We start from the raw sequence: 15,529 nt of genomic DNA, 5'->3' as shown, positions 1-15,529 counted from the left end.
CATGACTGCTCCATCCTCCTCGGTGCATTTCTGCCAGCCCAGTGTTGGGCAGTTCTGCTGCTGCACCAAGACCTCCCCGTCCTCCCCTGCCCCAGAGGTGCTGGGCTGACCCAGAGAAGCTCATGGCTTCCAATGCTTCCAGAGCAGAAAAACAGCCAGAGACTGCAGCAATGAGAAATAACAAGGAGCCCAGCACGGAGGTCCAAAGCACTGCACAAGTGCTGCATGGGGATGCCGGCTGTTACACTCTGAGCTGGGCACAAACCATCAGCTTCCTTGTGGGGACACCCAGCAGAGCCACAGTAAGGGAGGCAGCGCTTGGGATGGGTGCTGGGTGCCCGCTGGCAGTTTGCACACCCCATGAGATCCCTGTCCCAGCCCAGCGAGGGCTTCGCCTGGGCTCAGCCAGGGGCTCAGCTCAGCCGTGGCTCCCCCAGCACTGGCCCTGGGGGGGGATGTGGCCGAGCCGTGGACATCACGGGGCAGCACCGTGTCTGCATGACATGGGCCACTCTGGTACTTGTAGGGAAGGGCTCCTGATTTGCACCTGAAATCCGAATTCTGTGTGCTCCTCTGTTTCCATGGAAGCTGAGGCTGTTTCCTTCAGCCTCTTTTTTTTTTTTTTTTTTTTTTTGCATCGCTCCTCTGCTGTTTGCATTTAACCCTGCATGATGTATCCCAGGGATCAGTGAGGGCCTTGGGTGATCAGGCAGGTAAGACCAGCACGACATGAGATATCTCATCCAGGTTTGCTCCAGGGATGGGGGGGTCCATTGCAAAGCAATGTCACGGTATGGTGGGAGCAGGTAAAGCCCCAGCCACAGGCAGGGCCTCATTGGGCTGATCCTGGTCAGACCCATAAAGCCCGGTGAGCAGAGCCCATCAGCCAGCACCAGGAAAGGCTCCTGGAGAGCTGCCCCTGCCCTGTTTGTTATCTGCACCCAGGAGCAGCTCCCAGCCAGGTCCCAGCCACGGTGCAGGGGCAGCACTGCTGCAGGAGGACACAATGCTCCTGCTGCAAATGGCATCAGAGTCCAATGCATGGGCTTGGGAACAGCCCGGGGAAAAATAAAAGTGCAGACACGTGTGTGATAGGAGACTGGGGAAAGGGCACGAGGACACCCAAATGCTCACAGGTGATGCTGGAGCAGTGTCAGAGCAGGAGGTTTTGCTGTGGACACTTTCTGCTTGCAAAGTCCAGGTTGAAGCCCCCGTGCTGGTGCCTGGCAGATGTTCATGGGGCTGCGATGCCCCGGTGTCACAGCAGCGGCTGGGACGCTCTCGGGGAGGATCAGGGCATGCCTTTTGGTGCTTTGTTTGCAGCTGAGGTGGGTGCTGTTTTGCACTGGGGGTCCTCCCCATCAGCAGGGGCTGCGTGAATGGAGTCCCCCCGCCTTGCTACAGCCTGGGCTACGCTCTGGGAAGGGGAGGGGGCACTGCAGGGGGGGACAGAGCAGGGGGTGGCAGTGCTGCCTGCTGGCCAGGAGGTGCCTCCCTCGCTCCACGCCGGGTGCCGGGCCCGGCGGTGCTCCCAGGGCTTCCCCCTCGCTGCGGGGGCTGCATCAGGGGGGAGCGCGGCCCCCGTGCCCTGCGGCCCCCCAACCCCAGCAGTGCGACCACAGGGGGTGCTTGAGGCCCACCAGGGAGCTGCTGGAGCAGAGCAGGGCAGTGCCGGACACGCACAGACCCAAACTCTGCCCCAAACTGCCCAGGATCCCCAGGGACCCTCGCTGGCTGCCCCTGCAGCCCGGGCAGGGCACGCTCCTGCTGCCCCCAGTCCCCCCCTGCCTGCGGGGCAGACCTGGGGCTGGGAAAGGATCTGCTCGGCCATGCATGGCCCTGCTGTGGGGCTGGGGATTTGGTGTCCTGGGTCGGACCCATGCCCCTCTGCCAGGGCTCCGGGTGTGCTGTGGCTCATGACGGGTGTGTGTGTGCAGGGGGTGTGCGGTGTTGTCCCTCCGTGGTGTCCCCTCTCCAAGCGTGGAAGGGGCTTCAGAGCACCTTCAGAGCACCACGGGGGCAGCACAAGGGGCTTCTGACACACCCCAGGGCCAGTTTGCTGCCAGCAGCAGTGAGTTGGTTGTGTAGGGCTGTGGGGGCCCGCAGGATGCCCCCGGCTGTCCCACTGCCAAATGGCTTCACCAGGAACCCCCCTGCGGCCTGCACCAGCCCTGGGGCTCTCAGGGCTCCTGCTGGCTGGGCCCAGTGCAGCACGAAGGGATGGTTTGGGGAAGCTCACGGGTGGACACTGCCGGGGGCTCAGCCAACAGCTCCCTGCAGCCCCTCTGACCATCCTCTGGTCTCACCCCTCTGTGCCCCCCAGGCTAAAATGCTCTGGGGATACCAGGACACCCCACTCCCAGGGAGTTTGGTTCTGGGGTTGTGCCCCCACAGGGGGATGCAGAAGAAGGGGGTGTGGGGCAATGCAGACCCTCTCCCTGACCGCTGCCCATCCCGTCCTGTCCCCTGGGCCACTCCTCTGCTGCTCGGACCTGGTGGCACTTGTCCTGGCCCACCAGCTGGGATGGGGATGGGTGGTGGCCCAGGGACCTGTTGCTGCCACATTCAGCTCCTTCTGCCACCCCCATGGCCCTGGAGAACCTCGCCCCGGCCTGCAGAGCAGCTTGCTTTCTGTCAGGAAATGGCCTTGAACCAGCTCAGCGAAGGCCTGGGGACACCAGGCAAGGGCCTCTGGCAGCGCATGCAGTGCTCTGCGGGGCTCAGGAGCGGGGACAGGGGCAGGGAGACCCCCCCCGGGGCAGGGAGACCCCCCCCTCCCAGCCCAGGCCACCTCGGGCCCATTCTGGCTGTGCTCCCAAAGCAGCTCCACAGCCGCAGACCCCAGGGGAGCGGGGTGCGGACGGGTCCCTGCGACACGGGGATGCTGAGCACGGGCGGTGCAGTGGGGAGGGGGCATTGGTTTGGGGACACAGGAGCTGAAAGGGTTTGCTGAGAGCAGCACCTGAAGGGGAAGCTGGCACCGCAAGGGGAAACCAGCTCCCAGCCCAGCCGTGCCCCCCCTGCAGCTGGGACAGGCCCTGGATTTTGTGGGTGCGGGGGCATCGCTGTGCCCCCTGCCCTCGTGCCATTCACCTCAGCGGGGGACCTGAGCGCGGCCCCGGCCCTGGGAGGGTCGGGCTGTGGGACGGGGGTGTCCCTCCGTGGCGTCGGGGGCCCTCTCACTTATTTTCTTTCCGGGCGTTTGAACAAGTCAAAGTTAAAAGCAATTGAACTCTGTTTGTTTTATTTTTTTTTTTTTCCATCAGGCTACTTTCCTGGGAGTAGTCCAATTAGTGCTAATGAGCTGGACGGTAATTACAGCACGGGCCACAGGAGGATTGATTACTGGTGGCTGCGCTGGCAGGGCCCCAGGCCCCCCCCCGCTGGCTGCGGATGGGCCAATTAGTGGGTGTGCAACTGTGACGCCTCGCTGGGGATTTTGCATCAGCTTCTTGGCAGGAGCTGGGAGCCAGAGGCAGAGGAAACATCCCCGTGTCCCCATGTCCCCACACCTCTCATTGCACTGCAGGAGGGCCCCGTCCCGCAGGACCCCGCTCCCTGCTTCCAGCCCCTCCACATAACCCCATTCCTCCCCAGCCCCAGCTCTGCAGGGGCACTGGTGGCACTGGGACGCCTCTGTCCCCTGTGTCTGTCTGTCCCCTCCGCAGAGGGATACCTGTTTTGGTGGCTGTGCCTCGCCGTCCCCTGGCACCCAGCTGTCTTGTGTGAAAAAACAACAGCCAAGTCCAAACTTTTCCGAGGTCTGTGAAAATTGGAGAGACCTTCCCCTCGGGAAAAAAAAAAAAAAAAAAAAAAAAAAAAAAAAAAAAAAGACCCGGAGCTGGAGCATTTCTAGGGGCTGAAAATGTGAAGGTGAAAGGAGAAAAGCTGTTTGGTGGCAGTCACCACTGGCTGCCTGGGGTCCCAGTCCAACAGCATTTCCAAAGGGACCCCCTGTGGCACAGATCCCACAAAGGGTCGTGTGCGGCAGCGGGGTAAGAAATGCTGCTGAAGGTTGTTAATTTGGCTGGGATTAAAGCATGCACTGATTTTGAGAGACAGGAAGGCTCAGCTTGGTGTTTTGCCATGGTGCTGGAGCACTTTGCAGCAGCCTGGGCATTGCCTGTGAGCTGTGGCCAAGCCGTCCCGAGGTCCTGCACATGGCCCTGAGCAGGCCGCATGGCTGGGACTGGGTGTCGCTGAATCCCAGAATCCCAGAACCATCTGGGTTGGAAGAGCCCTCCAAGATCACCCAGCCCAACCTCTGACCTAACCCTAACCAGTCCTCCACTAACCCATGTCACTGAGCTCTACATCTAAACGTCTTGTAAAGACCTCCAGGGATGGTGACTCCACCACTTCCCTGGGCAGCCCATCCCAATGCCTCACAACCTTTTCGGTAAAGAAGTTCTTCCTAATATCCAAATATTCCCAATATCCACTGCCCTTTGCAGGGGCTCCTTGTCACCCCCTGCCACCCATCTCCTAACAGCCCTGCTGGGGCACCTGCCCCTGCCCAGCAGCCACAGGGTTAAGCTGTTGTTTGCTTTGGACATTTCACCCGAAGGAGAAATTAAAAGTTATCAAGTGAGATATGGTTAATAGCAGCTGGAAGTGTCCTGAGGCTAATTACTGCTGCAGTGCACCTACCGGCTGCCGCTTGTGGCTGCTGCTAACAGGGCTCACCCTGCCAGCTGGGCAGGTAAACACGGGAAGGGGCCCCTTTGTTTGGGGTCCCTGCAACTGGGGGAGCTGGCAAACAAGCAAAGGAGAAATCACAGCCCAGGAGCAGCTCATGGGCTGAGCGCAGCCCCAGAAAGGCACCTGCTTCGTTTGCAAGCAGGGCTCTTGTCAGCCTCTGCATGGTGCTGGGGCAAATGCAACCCAGGGGAGAAATGCCCCAATTTCCCTGTGTCCAGTGCCCCCAGCTGGGGCTTGTCCCATCAGTGCTGCCTTATCACTGATTTTCTGGCTGCAGCGGGGTCAGAGCACTTCACAAAGTTCAATTGTCCAGTCCTTGCCAATGCACCGCTCTGCTGCCCTGCAGCAGGGTCAGCACGATGCTTGCCTGGAGTCCCCCAGTGGCGGGTTGCTTCTTTCCAAGAGATCTGTTCGTGTTGTAAGCACTTTTCATGGCAGACATTTCTTCTGTTGCCTCACCTCAATGCTCATAGCCAGGACATAGCCTGAATGTTCGTAGCCATTTTCCCTGTGCATGCGGTGCTGGTGAGGCTGCACCTTGAGCACCGTGTTCAGTTTTGGGCCCCTCACTGCAGGAAGGACGTTGAGTTTCTTGAATGTGTTTAGAGAAAAGCGACGAAGCTGCTGAAGGGATTGGAAAACAAGTCGTGAGGAGGGCCTGGGGGAAATGGGGCTGTTCAGTCAGAAGAAGAGGCCGAGGGAAGACCCTCATCTCTCCCTGTAACCACCTTAAAGGAGGCTGCAGCGAGGAGGTGCTGGTCTCTTTTCTCAGGTGACAAGTGATGGGACACGAGGCAATGGCCCCAGGTTGCACCAGGGGAGGTTTGAACTGATCATCAGGGAGAATTTCTTCATGGAGAGGATGGTCAGGCACTGGGACGGGCTGTCCCCTGTCCCCGGAGGTATTTAGGGTACGTGTGGATGTGGCGCTGAGGGACATGGTTTGGTGATGGGATGGTCAGGTTGGTGGTTATACTCAGTGATCTTGAATGTCACTTCCAACTTAAACAAGTCTCTGATCTTCAAATTAATATCAAATGTTTCCATCTGATTCATGTCAGCGGGACCCTGCTGGTTTGTCAGTTTAGAGAGAGATTTGGATGATCTCAAAAGAGAGGAAGGAAGGAAGCAAAGATGGATGGATGCATCACATTTTACAGGAACCGTTTTCTCTTCCTTATTTCTGACTTGACCACCCTCTCCAAACCAGGTGATAAATCTCCAATCACTCTTTGCAGAATTAACGAAGTAATGCTATTTCGTGTGATTGTTCTTGGCACCTGTGGCTACAGGATATGTCAGGAATAGGAAACAGCTTTCACTTTAGATCTCTGAGTGATTTCTGAGCTCACCAAACACATCAGCAATTGCTTCTATGCAGAGCACAACCTCTTTGGGTTCATCCTTTCCAGCTGATTCCTGCAGCGCTGGTGCTCGGGTCGGCTCCGTGCTCCTTGCACTGGCAGCAGGGCTTACACCACTTCACCCTGCCACGCTGCACTGCATTGGGGAGCGTGTGGTCCCCATCATGACAATACAGCAGGGGTACTCAGAGGCATGGGAGGTGACAACTGAGGCTGCTGCAGTGGATGTGTAGCTGTAGCTATTGATTAAAGCAGCCTCCCCTTCCCAGGGAGCCTGGAGCTGCACCGTTTCTTAGATGCCTCAGTCTGACTCCTGATCAGAAGCGGAGCACAGATGTCTCTTGCACGGAGAGGTGAATAAGACACAGGGTGAGCCATTGCCACCCCTTGTAGGCAAGGAGGGGGTCCGGGCACCCTCCCATGCCCCCCACAAGGGACATGAGGCACTGTGCACAGCGGTGTCACCTCGCTGCTGCTTGCTGGACACAGCTGTCCTCGCTGGCTGATGCACCCTGCCCTGGGGGACACCTCGGGGTCCCCATGTACCGCAGTGGCTGAAGTGCTGCTGCTGTCCAAGTGATACCATGATATCATGTTTCCAGGTGATATCTTGGAAAACACGAGTGCATTGGCCAAGGAGACAGTTGTGCAGCATCCATCACGACCAAGCCATCAGTTTGACACCAATAAACTTTTGTCACGTCAGTGACAAAAAAGGAAAGGGAAGCCTTTGGTCTAGCTTCCCTTTCCAGTCACTGGAGAAAGATGGGCATTTCTGGGGCATTCATTGCCCTAACATCACAGGCATTCATTGCACCTAGCATCACACCTGGTCTAGGGTAAGATAAATTATTTTCTGGGGAGTGCCTTGCTCTCTGAGCATCTCGCCTGCCTTTGTAAGCATGTGAGAACACGAGTCCTGCCAACTTCTCCAGCAGTCTGAAAATCCCTCTCCGGATCTGCTTCACCTTTAAGCCATAAATGAATGGGTTGAGCATGGGAGGGACTGTCAAATAGAAATCAGCCACCAGGACTTGGACGTGAGGTGCCAAGCCAAAAGAGAACATCTGCAGGTACATGGAGAGGAGGCCACCTATGTAAAAGAGGAGGATGATGCAAATGTGGGACCCGCAGGTGCTGAGGGCCTTGAGACGTGCCTCTTGGGATGGCAGCCTCAACACAGACCTGAGGATCATGCCATAGGATAAAGTGATGAAGACAGAGTCTGTCCCGACCAACAGCGTTGCCACGATGATGCTGTAGAGGTCACTGACGGAGGGGTCAGCGCAGGCCAACTTGACCACGGCCATGTGCTCGCAGTAGGAGTGAGGGATGACTCGGGATTCGCAGTAGGGCAAGCTGGTGAGGAGGCACATTAAAGGTGTCATGACAGCAGCTCCCCGGGCCAGGGACAGCAGTCCTATCTGGGTGGTCCTCGAGCTCGTTAGGATGGTGGAGTACCTCAGGGGGTTGCAGATGGCTATGTACCGGTCAAAGGACATCGCCAGGAGCACCCCTGACTCCACGGCGGTGGACGTGTGGATGAAGAACATCTGGATGAAGCAGGCCTCAGAAACAATCTCCCTTGAACCCAACCAGAATACACCCAGCAGTTTGGGAACTACAGCCGTTGAGAAGATGAGGTCAATGACAGCCAACATGGAAATAAAATAGTACATAGGCTCATGGAGACTTTTGTCCAGCCTCACAGCAAGAAGGATCATGGTATTTCCCAGCAGGGTCATGATGTACATAAAGCAGAAGGGGATGGAAAACCATATGTGGAGATCTTCCAGGCCAGGGATGCCCGTCAGGAGAAAAGGCAAAGAATTGGTGTTGGTTTGGTTGGGGCTGGACATGGCACAGGTGGAACAAGTCAAATATTCGTTCCTGACTTTAATTCCCTGCAACACAGTGACAGAAAGGTTGGGATTTTGCTACCATCTGGTTGGTTGTAATGCTGTGCACACTGCAGTTTTCAGGCATCGTGCAATATAAGGAAAATCTTTCAGCACCTGTAACCCACAGTCAGGCTTTAAACTTGCCGTGGGCAGTGCTTTCTGGAGGACTCATCGCCGGAGAGTCCAAGCTGTCCTATTGCTCATGTGGGGCCACCTTCCCTTCTGATTCCCCCCCAGCCACTCTGCGTAACCTCTGGCTTTTGCAGCAAGTGTGTGTCCAAAGGCTGGCACTGTTCTGCCTTCCTGTGCTTGGCCACAGAGCCCTTTGTGGCAGAGTATTTCACTGAAGGTGTGCACTTGCTATGACCAAGGAGTTATTCTTGATAAACTAAAGCCCCAGAGCACTGAGAGTTTCTTGTCTCCAGCCATGTGTTCCACAACCTGCCTTATGAGAGAGTTTTTATCCACACATCTACATGATATCAACTTACTATTTTTTTTTAATATATATAACCTCCTCTATTTCTGTTTTATGAATCCAAAATTGCACTAGCCCTTTGGGTCTCAGTGATACCTATAAGTGTGCTGTCAGCTGCTTTCCAGAGCTTCTCTTTTCTAGGATCCAGTGCCCCCCTGTGAAAACCTGCCTGCTCTCCTCACCCTGGTATTCAGTTTATTTCAGGCAGTTCCTTTCAGTGATTACGTCCACCAATCTCTCTAGACTGCTCTGCAGGACTTGTCTTTCCCCAGCACTATTTGAGACACAACTTGTACTGATTTTAGGACTACTGAGGAAAGTGGCACAGAATAAATTCCAGCCTAGAGCCAGCCCTTGTGGAGTCCCTGCAGAAACACCCATTTTGTGGTGGGCAGCTCCTCTCGGGAAAGCAGGAGGAGGTGCAGTCTGTACTGTGCACACACACGTATGTGCACATTGGTTAACCAAACTTGCCATCTCATCAGAAAATTAAATCAAGTTTGTTTGACAAGAGCTATCTCCTGTGAAGCCACATTGATTGCAATTAATTTAATTTGATTCCAATCATGTAAATCTGTATTGACCAAATCTCCTATTAGCATCTTGGGCAGTCTGCTGGGCATTGACGTCAGGCTAAGCAATCTGCAGTTAATCACATTATCTTACTGTCTCGCTAAAGTAATGGCCTGAGGAAGCGTGTCTGCAGTCACCGCGGCATGCCAGGACTAATAAAAGTTTGGCAGAGCAGTCCAGAGACCTCCTTGGCCAACTCACAGACACCTTTTCCCTTGTGCCATTTACCCAGGACCGCTGCATTTGCTTTCTGTTCTTGACAGAAGCTGTTTAACACGCTTCTCATTTATTAATTAAGTAAATTGCATTAAAAATAAATAAATAAATCTCTGATTGCCTCTCTGATTGCCTGTCTCTTGGGTAGGCATAGACCTCTCCCCTTCACGCAGAGGGGTAGTTGTCTTCATTTGCTTTTATCTGATTTCTGTACTTAATAGCTTCTAATTGCATGAGATCCTGACCAGCTCTCCCATACCACTTTTTGCTGTCGCTGCAGCTTCACGTGCCCCATTCACCTTCCTAACCAAAGCCACCCCTTGCTGCAGGCATGTACAGGTGCAGGCTTGGCCATCAGCTGGACTTGTTCAAAGCACCTCTCGATGTTTTCTCTGGTTTCTTTGTCTAATTTCGCTCTGCCTTTAAGTTTCTTCAGCTTTGAGAAACCAGAACTTTATGAAAAATCAGTACTGCAGGCTGAAATACATCGACATCAACACCACCAGCTCCTAGGCACCACCGACCTTTTCCCTGTAGTTTAGTTCCTTTTTATCACAGTGAAGTCCCTCGTGCTGTTAATGACTGCTGGACGCAGAACTCTTTGGCTGAGAATTGGGCCCTGTGCTTTCCTCTGATATTTTATGTCTGCCTATCACATCTTCCAGACTGAGCTCCCCCCATCCCATCTCTAACTCCTTTCCTTCTCATCACAGACACCTCCAGGGCAGTGGAGAACTGCCGTGCAGGTTTATGGAGCATAAAACACACTCCTATGGAAATGAAGCCGGGTTATTACTCCTAACTGGAGCACAAAGGTGAGTGCTGCCTGGCCTGGCTGCTAGCACAGGGTTTAGGACACCCCTTCACATCCAAGGCGAGTTTCCAGCTCTGGAGCAGCTGCTGGTGGGGTCCATGCCCTGACCCGTGTGTGTGTAGCTGGCCCTGGAATTTTTGCCCCTTCTCCACAAATTGCACCCCAGTCACAGGGAACTTCCCCAAGAAAAGGTTTGTTCCCCAGTCCCTGCTTGCCTCTGAACTCAAGCTGCCCTCCTTTCAGGCTAGCCAGAGAACCAGCCTGTCCTGCACCCTGCTTCAAGCCTCGAGTGACCTGAGCTGGGTGGGATCCTGGGCCAGGGGGCTGCCTGCCCCCTTCGGCATCACCAGCCCACCCCGAGCAAGCTTCACCGCATCTGACAGAACCCAGATTATTTTACCAAATCCTGTCCATCTGCAAGGCCCCCAGCTGTGTGCCCATGCCTTGCAAGTCAGATATCTCTTATTGTATGCAAGCAATTAAGAATATTGCCCATGGCTGAACATGTAGTTTGTTTTACAGAAAATATGCATTTAGCTAATTTATGAATGGTTTATATAAACAGAAACAAACAGTTTTTTTTTTCTTTTCTTTTCTTTTCTTTTCTTTTCTTTTCTTTTCTTTTCTTTTCTTTTCTTTTCTTTTCTTTTCTTTTCTTTTCTTTTCTTTTCCTTTTTTTTTTTTTCAGTGAACAAATTCTGGTTTTAGTTAAACAGCTTGATACTTATTAGCTTACTCTTTTTTAAACTCAGGGCCTATTTTTAGCTAAAAAAAAATAATCAGAATTCTGCAGTGTCCAGTTTCTGTTTTCATTTAATAAGAGACTTAAATTTTGAACAACTGATTTTTTAAAGAAATTTTCCAGCAATTGCATTTTTCCTAGCTGACTCAGCTTGTGAACGTCCACAGGCTGGCTGCTCTCCCCCAGTCCTTGGGCACCTGCAGCAGCCTCCTGTGCCCTGAGCCCGACACAGCCCGCCCCGGGTCAGTCCTCAGCCACATCCACCCACCTCATGCTCTGCTGGCAGGCATCTGCCACCCGGGGGACGCTCACGCTGAGGAAAGGATGCCTCCACGCGCGAGGGCAGAGCAGAAGGGATGTGCATAAATCACCCCAGCATTCTGCAGGGAGATGCCTCCTGGATGGAGAGTCCCAAGAGCACGAGGCCTCTGCAGACAAATTCTGTAATAACCTCTGCAAAGGGGCTGGGCAGTAACAGCCTTAGTCTCAAGTCAATTCTTTCCCATCTAATTTATTTTTCAAATGGCAGGTGCTAGGAGAGGATGAAGTGAGGCAGGAATAGGCTGCACAAGTTGTCTCCAGCAGAACAACAAATCAACAAAACAACAAACAGCACAAGCAAGTGCAGTTTCATTTCTGGCTGCTGCTGGACGAGTGGCTGGAAGCATCTCCTGTCTCTCCCCAGGGACTGAGCATCCACAGCTTCTCTGGGCAACCCGTGCCAGTGCCACCCTCTGAGTGAACTTCTTCCAGACGTCTCATCTAACTCTCCCCTCTTTTACTTTAAAACCATTCCCCCTTGTCCTTTCATTATCTGATTGAGCAAAAAGTTGCTCTCCATCTTTCTAGTAAGTCCCTTTTAAGTATTGAAAAGACACAATGAGGTCACTCCAGAGCCTTCTCTTCTTGAGGCTGAACAGCCCCAGCCCTCTCAGCCTTTCCTCTTGATCATCTTCATGGCCCTCCTCTGGACCTGCTCTAACAGCCCCACATCCTCCTTGAGCTGGGGACCCCAGGCCTGGACACAGTACTCCTGGTGGGACCTCATAAGGGCAGAGCAGAGGGGCACAATCCCCTCCCTCCCCTGCTGCCACCCCTCTGGTGATGCAGCCTAGGACACAGTTGCCCTTCTGGGCTGCAAGTGCACACTGCTGTCTTGTATTGAGCTTTTTGTCCCCCAGAACCCCCCAAGTCCTTCTCTGCAGGGCTGCTCTCAGTGAGTTCTTCTCCCAGTCTGTGTTCATGTCTGGGATTGCCCCAGCCCGGGTGCAGCACCTTGCACTTGGCCTTGTTGAACTTCATAAGGTTCATGTGGGTCCAATTCTCCAGCCTGTCCAGGTCCCTTTGGATGTCATCCCTGCCTTCTGTCATATCATCTGCACCACTTAGCTTGGTGTCATCTGCAAATTTGCTGAGGGTGCACTTGATCCCACTGTCTATGTCATTGATAAAGATATTAAACAACACTAGTTCAAAGACAGACCCCTGTGGTACACCACTTGTCACTGGCCTCTACTTGGATGTAGAGCCATTGACCACCACTCTCTGGGTGCAGCCTTCTAGCCAACTCCTTATTCACTGAATTGTCCACCCATCAAAACCATCTCTCTCCAATTTGGAGACCAGGATGTCATGTAGGACTGTGTCAAAGGCCTTACAGAAGTCCAGGTAGATGACATCAGTCAGTCTTCCATTGTCAACTGATTCAGTCACTCCATTGTAGAAGACCACCAGATCGGTCAGTCATGATTTGCCCTTGGTGAAGCCACGCTGGATGTCTCACATCACCTTTTTGTCTTGCATGTGCCTTGACATTGCTTCCAGGAGGATCTGTTCCATGATCTTGCCAGGCACAGAGGTGAAGCTCACCAATCTGCAGTTTCCTGGATTCTCCTTCCTACCCTTTTTAAAAATAGGAGTGATGTTTCCCTTTTCCCAGTCACCAGGGATTTTGCCTGACTGCCAGAAGTTTCCGAATATGATGGAGAGAGGTTTGGCAACTACTTCAGCCTTCAGGACCCTGGGATGTTTATCATCAGGCCCCATAGACTTGTACGTGTTTATTGTCATCAGGTGGAAGAGCACCTGCTCTTTGCCTACAGTGCATGGGACTTTGTTCCCCCGGTCTCCATCTACAGAATCAGGGGCACAAAAGACTTGGGAAGTCTGACTGGCAGGGAAGACTGAGACAAAGAAGTTGTTGAGTACTTCAGCCTTCTCCATGTCTGTCGTTACCAGTTCACCCTTCTCATTCATCAGAGGGACTACACTCTCCTTGGCCTCTCTTTTCTGAGCAATGTACCTAAAGAATCCCCTCCTGTTATTCTTTGCATCCTTTGCCAAGGTCAGTTCCATCCACGCCTTGGAAATTCAGGCTAGCAGAAATATTCTGACAACTGATTTTTTCAAGCTGTCAGGAAAAAGTGCAGCAGAAAATCAGAGAACCACCACAAAGACAGGAAAAAATATTTCTGACATGGGGAATAACATGCTTGAACCAGTTTGGATTTTGAATGTGTATCACTGACTTTAACTTAAAAATTATGTAGACATGAGATTAAACAGAACATTTTGTGTGGGGTTCATCTGACCAAACACAGGTGGCAGATGTAGACATGGTGTCAGTCTATGGCTGGAGCTAGTCCTCCACATTGACTTCAGGGTCCTAAAGACAAGCAGTGTGTGCTTTTCTTCTGAGTCCTTGCTTTACTGGAGCCAGCTTTCTCCAGCTTCACCCCTCTGCTTCTCCACCCTCAGCCCCAGGTGGGGTCATGGCTGCTGGCTCTGATGAAACTGCCCGCTCTTTGCAGACCACCATGAGCAACTGATACCACAAGCATCTCTGACAGACATTCATCTCCGCTCCATCTCTCTACTTCATCACTCACACATCTTAAACATCCTAATGGGAACTGTCACTTATCCCTGCCAAAACCTCCTTGGCAAAGACTCACCAGACTTTTGCTTTTTTTTTTCCCAAAAGTTGGCTGTTTGTAGTTTAAGTGTTCCTGAATCTCAGGAGGCTCCAGCCAGAGCCCAGGAGTAATATCTTTGATCCCTTATTGGAATGTCTGATGGTAAGGCATCATGGTGGTTTTACCCTGCTGGGCAGATGAACTCCACCACGGCTGCTCTCTCACTCCCCCTTCTCAAAGGGAAGTGTGGGGGGGAAACAATGAAGGGGGCTCAAGGGTTGACATATGAACAGGGGGATCACTCCTCTCCATGGGCTGCAGCTCCGGCCCGGGGCCTGCTCCTGCAGGGGCTCTCCACAGGCCGCGGCCTCCTCCAGGCCACAGCCACCTGCTCCACCGGGGGCTCCTCCACCCATGGGGGGGCTGCAGCGTGGAGATCTGCTCCATGGGGGACCCATGGGTGCAGGGGGACAGCCTGCTCCACCAGGGGCCTCTCCCTGCACAGGCCGCAGGGGAACTTGTGCTCTGGTTCATGGAGCACCTCCTGCCCTCCTGTTGCACTGACCTTCTCACAGAGGCCACCTCAGCAGCCCCCCCCTACCAAAACCTTGCCACATAAACTCTATAGTGTATAGGGATAAATGTTGTTAGTGTCGGTACTTTGGTAGTTGCTATTGACACGTAGCTTCAGGTTCTCTGAGAGTGCAGGTCTCCCAGTGAACTCCTAGTACCAATTCGAATAATGCCTGCAGAGTTATCTCCTCATCCCTGTGTCATTGCTGGCTGCATCCTAGCTTCCAGTTCAAGAGGTTTTCTGTACCCTGGGGAACCTCAACACAGGTGCTGTGACACCTGGATGGGGTCTGGATCCTGCTTGGACATAGCTTGCTTGCTCATAGAGGTCTCAGAGAAGTCTAAGAAGCAGCTGGTCTACCTGCAGTAGTTAGCTAGGTTCGGGACACTCAGATCTATGTCATGCTGTCCTTCAGGCCTCTGAGACATGATAGATTTAGCTATTCACCAGCTTGTGGTCATTACAGCAAGCAGACACTGAAGTAGTAAGTACCCCCAAGCAGAGTCAGTGTTTATTTTCACCACTAGAAGATATGGACAGCTAGAAAAAGTAATAAATACCATGGTGAATCTCCCTGCTTTGGTTTCCTTACCCAGCTGGTGTGATCTGCTGGACTGAAAGAATGCTTTGAAGAGTTCAGGATGTTTTTCTTTGCCATATGATTATAGAATTTCCTCCAGACCACAGGCATCTCCCTTCCCCAGCTGTTTCCAGCACTCTGCAAATAGCTGGTGAAAGATCACTTTTAAGCTTAGAGTGACTCAACGATAAGCTTTCCTAGGTGATCAAATTATTCATCAAATACTGAGCTGCCATCATCATCCAGAAACCTGGACAAGCTGGCCTGTGCTCAGCAAGGGAAAACCTTTTGTACAAGAGAGGCACAGAGGGGAGATCCTCTGTGGCTAGAACACCTGCAAAGTGTGACAGTCGTCTACTGCTAGCCCAACAGTCCAGAAGGGACTAAAAAAGACACCATAGATGAAAATTCCACATTTCAAGTAGAATCTGTTTATTGACACAAGTATACATGGATTTGTAAGCTGTTGCTTTAAATTATCATAGGGACATTCATGGCATTGGGAACAGCTCAAAACTCAAAGGTGGCTGCTTGCCACTCTATCAGCTGGTAAGAAGGAAGGGGAAATGGGATCCCAACATTTGCTTAAGATGCCAGTCCCAAATACCTCTTGTCACAGAGTACAGTCTCATGCAGCTGCTAATGCCAACAAGTCCTCTCCCATCCTCTCA

General features: G+C 52.9%; 1 protein-coding gene across 1 annotated transcript; it reads right to left on the bottom strand.

The window, feature by feature from the left end:
- Positions 1-5,130: 5,130 nt before the first annotated feature.
- LOC137850039 (olfactory receptor 52K2-like) lies at positions 5,131-7,924 on the bottom strand. Its single transcript, XM_068670272.1, has 2 exons — positions 6,938-7,924; positions 5,131-5,325 (listed from the first exon to the last, which is right to left on the bottom strand). The coding sequence occupies exons 1-2, from the start codon at positions 7,922-7,924 to the stop codon at positions 5,131-5,133; spliced, it is 1,182 nt and encodes a 393-aa protein (XP_068526373.1).
- Between the last annotated feature and the right edge of the window lie 7,605 nt (positions 7,925-15,529).

This window comes from Anas acuta, chromosome 1 (genome assembly GCF_963932015.1).
Source record: "Anas acuta chromosome 1, bAnaAcu1.1, whole genome shotgun sequence".
In the NCBI taxonomy this organism is placed as follows: Eukaryota; Metazoa; Chordata; class Aves; order Anseriformes; family Anatidae; genus Anas; species Anas acuta.
This window is presented reverse-complemented; position numbering and strand designations above follow the sequence as displayed.